Source organism: Octopus bimaculoides, chromosome 29 (assembly GCF_001194135.2).
Source record: "Octopus bimaculoides isolate UCB-OBI-ISO-001 chromosome 29, ASM119413v2, whole genome shotgun sequence".
NCBI classification, from domain to species: domain Eukaryota; kingdom Metazoa; phylum Mollusca; class Cephalopoda; order Octopoda; family Octopodidae; genus Octopus; species Octopus bimaculoides.
In genome coordinates this window covers 10,430,293-10,432,962 of record NC_069009.1, presented here as the reverse complement: position 1 = coordinate 10,432,962, position 2,670 = coordinate 10,430,293, and the positions used below count along the sequence as shown (strand labels likewise).

Genomic DNA, 2,670 nt, shown 5'->3' with positions numbered 1-2,670 from the left:
ATAGGTAAGTGGATACGTAAATGGACAGGCAGGTATAGAGATAGGTAGGTACATAGAAAATACGGACAGACGACACACACACATATGCACATACGAAGACTGAAACACATGAGCATATATACACACAAGCACTTCACACAAGGACACCTATGGAGACACAGCCATACATAACAGGCGCACATACATAGACACGCAAACCCATACAGAGACACACTGAAACGTGTATACACACACCACCCATAATGCAGACACATATATGCAGAGTACATACATACAACCGTGCACATATGCATGCATATATATGCACACACGCACATGCATCATACATGCACACAAAAAGAATGCTGTTCTGCTAACGGACAGAGTCAACGACCATTGAAAAGGTTGCAAGACGCAACGAAAATTTCAGTAAAAAATAAACGAGTGGGTGTGTTAAATTAATAAGGTACTGAAAGAGAATAACTCTTCCCAGACACAATAAAATAGGCTTCAACACACGAATTTATACATAAACAATGTGAAAATAAAAAATAACGAATAAAATATAAGGATGGAAAAAAATATTTTTGTTTGTTTTTAAGCGGTAGTGGGGAAAATCTCTGAGGAGAGTGTTATGTTGAGTCCGAAAAGAGTTTGAGTATGTAGAGTGAAAATATAACGCTGTTCAAGTTAGAGTGTAGAGCTGGTGGATCCATGTTGTAGGGTAAAGCCGAAGATGGTGAGATTTGAGGTGGAGTGGCTCGCCAAGAGGAAATGATGGGCGACGGGGGTGTTCTTACGTAGACGAACATTTCGTTGGTGATCGGCGAACCGATCGGCTAGCGAGCGGCCAGCCTAGCCAATGAAAACTTTATTGCAGAGAGTTCTTAAGGTAGAGTGTGTACTGGTTGAATCCAGTGAGGGAGGTGGTGTTGATGATGAAAGGACAGGTGCGGCAACGGGGTTTGGAGCAAGGGAATGATCCGGGTTGGGTTGGAATGGAGGTGGAGGGTACGCAGCAATAGATCGCGTAAGTTACGGGTGCGTTTGAAGGAGGACAAGGGTGGTTTGGGGAAATAGAGAGGGTGGAAGGCCTACAGGACCTTCTGACGGGTTGAGTGGGGAGGAGAGGTGGAAAATGAGGAGAAAGGGGATGCGTTTGGGGAAGGCTCTCTCTCTCTCGCTCTCTCTTTCTCTCTCTCTCTCTCTCTCTCTCTCTCTATATATATATATATATATATATATATATACATGCATGCACTACATTTTCTCCTTCTATTGTCATATTGATACACTCTCAACAACACACATTTTGGATAGAGATTCATAAGAGAGGTAACGTTAAGTGAGAGAGATTGAAATGAAGTATGGGTAGACATTACATATTTAGAAATATATCGTTAATGAAATAATATAAAATAAGACTGATTCAACTTACAGAGTTGTTAAACTGTAAATATTTTGGAATGTTTCTCCTTTGATACTCTTGATATCATTACCACTCAAATCCCTGTAAAATAAAATTGAGTCAAGTAGCACTGATAATTCGTGAAGGAAAGAAAAAAAAAAGAATTCAGGAAAACCATGGAGTGAAAGAATTTTGAGACGATGGACTGAAAAGGGTTTAAAATTTTGAAAAAAGATAGGAAGAGAATAAGAAGAAGATGGAAAAGAGTTAGAAGGGAGTGGAGTGGAAGGAAAACAAAGAGAAGAAGGAAGTGAAATAGAATGAGAGAGAAGAATAGCAACAAGAGCGACAAAAAATAAAAGATTAAGAGGTCAGGGAGGAACGGGAATGCGAAATATAGAAGCCAATGAAGTACAATTAAATCTAGAAGGTAAATAAAAAGAGAACGATCAGTAGAAAAAGTGATGTCAATGAAACACCAATAAGATCCCTAGAAGAATTAAAAGGAGTGACAGATAAAAGAAGAAAGATAAAACAAGAAAGATAAAAGAAGAAGAAGAAGAAGAAGAAGGAGGAGGAGGAGGAGGAGGAGAAGAAGAAGAAGAAGAAGAAGGAGGAGGAGGAGAAGAAGGGGAAGAAGTAGAAGAAGAAGAAGAAGAAGAAGAAGAAGAAGAAGAAGAAGAAGAAGAAGAAGAAGGAGGAGAAGAAGAAGTGGAAGAAGAAGAAGAAGAAGAAGGAGAAGAAGAAGAAGAAGAAAAAGAAGAGGAAGGAGGAGAAGAAGAAGAAGAAGAAGAAAAAGAAGAAGAATGAGAAGAAGACGAAGAAGAAGAAGAAGGAGGAGGAGGAGAAGAAGAAGAAGGAGGAGGAGGAGAAGAAGAAGACGAAGAATGAGAAGAAGAAGAAGAAGAAGAAGAAGGAGGAGGAGGAGAAGAAGAAGAAGGAGGAGGAGGAGGAGGACAAGAAGAAGAAGAAGGTTGAGGAGAAGAAGAAGAAGAAGAAGAAGAAGAAGAAGAAGAAGAAGAAGAAGAAGAAGAAGAAGAAGAAGATTGATAAATGTTGCGAGGTACAAAAATATAATAATGTACTCTTAAATATGCAATTACAAGGGAGAATTATGGAAGTTAATCAGCGTTGATGTAGAGATAAACACAGATAAATGATGTACAGGTAGGAATGCAGGCACAAATAGATACACTTTTATACATTCACTCATACAAAACGACACTGATATATGTATTAGTATATATAAATTTATATATGTGTATATATATATATATATATAT

General features: G+C 38.4%; 1 protein-coding gene across 1 annotated transcript in view; it reads right to left on the bottom strand.

Annotated features, from left to right (window-relative positions):
* Window positions 1–2,670, bottom strand: part of LOC106883583 (toll-like receptor 5) — a 62,510-nt gene that overhangs the window by 40,222 nt on the left and 19,618 nt on the right. Inside the window, exon 10 of the mRNA XM_052977853.1 lies at window positions 1,418–1,489. Coding sequence (XP_052833813.1) covers window positions 1,418–1,489 — 72 coding nt within the window. The remainder of the gene's footprint in view (window positions 1–1,417; window positions 1,490–2,670) is intronic.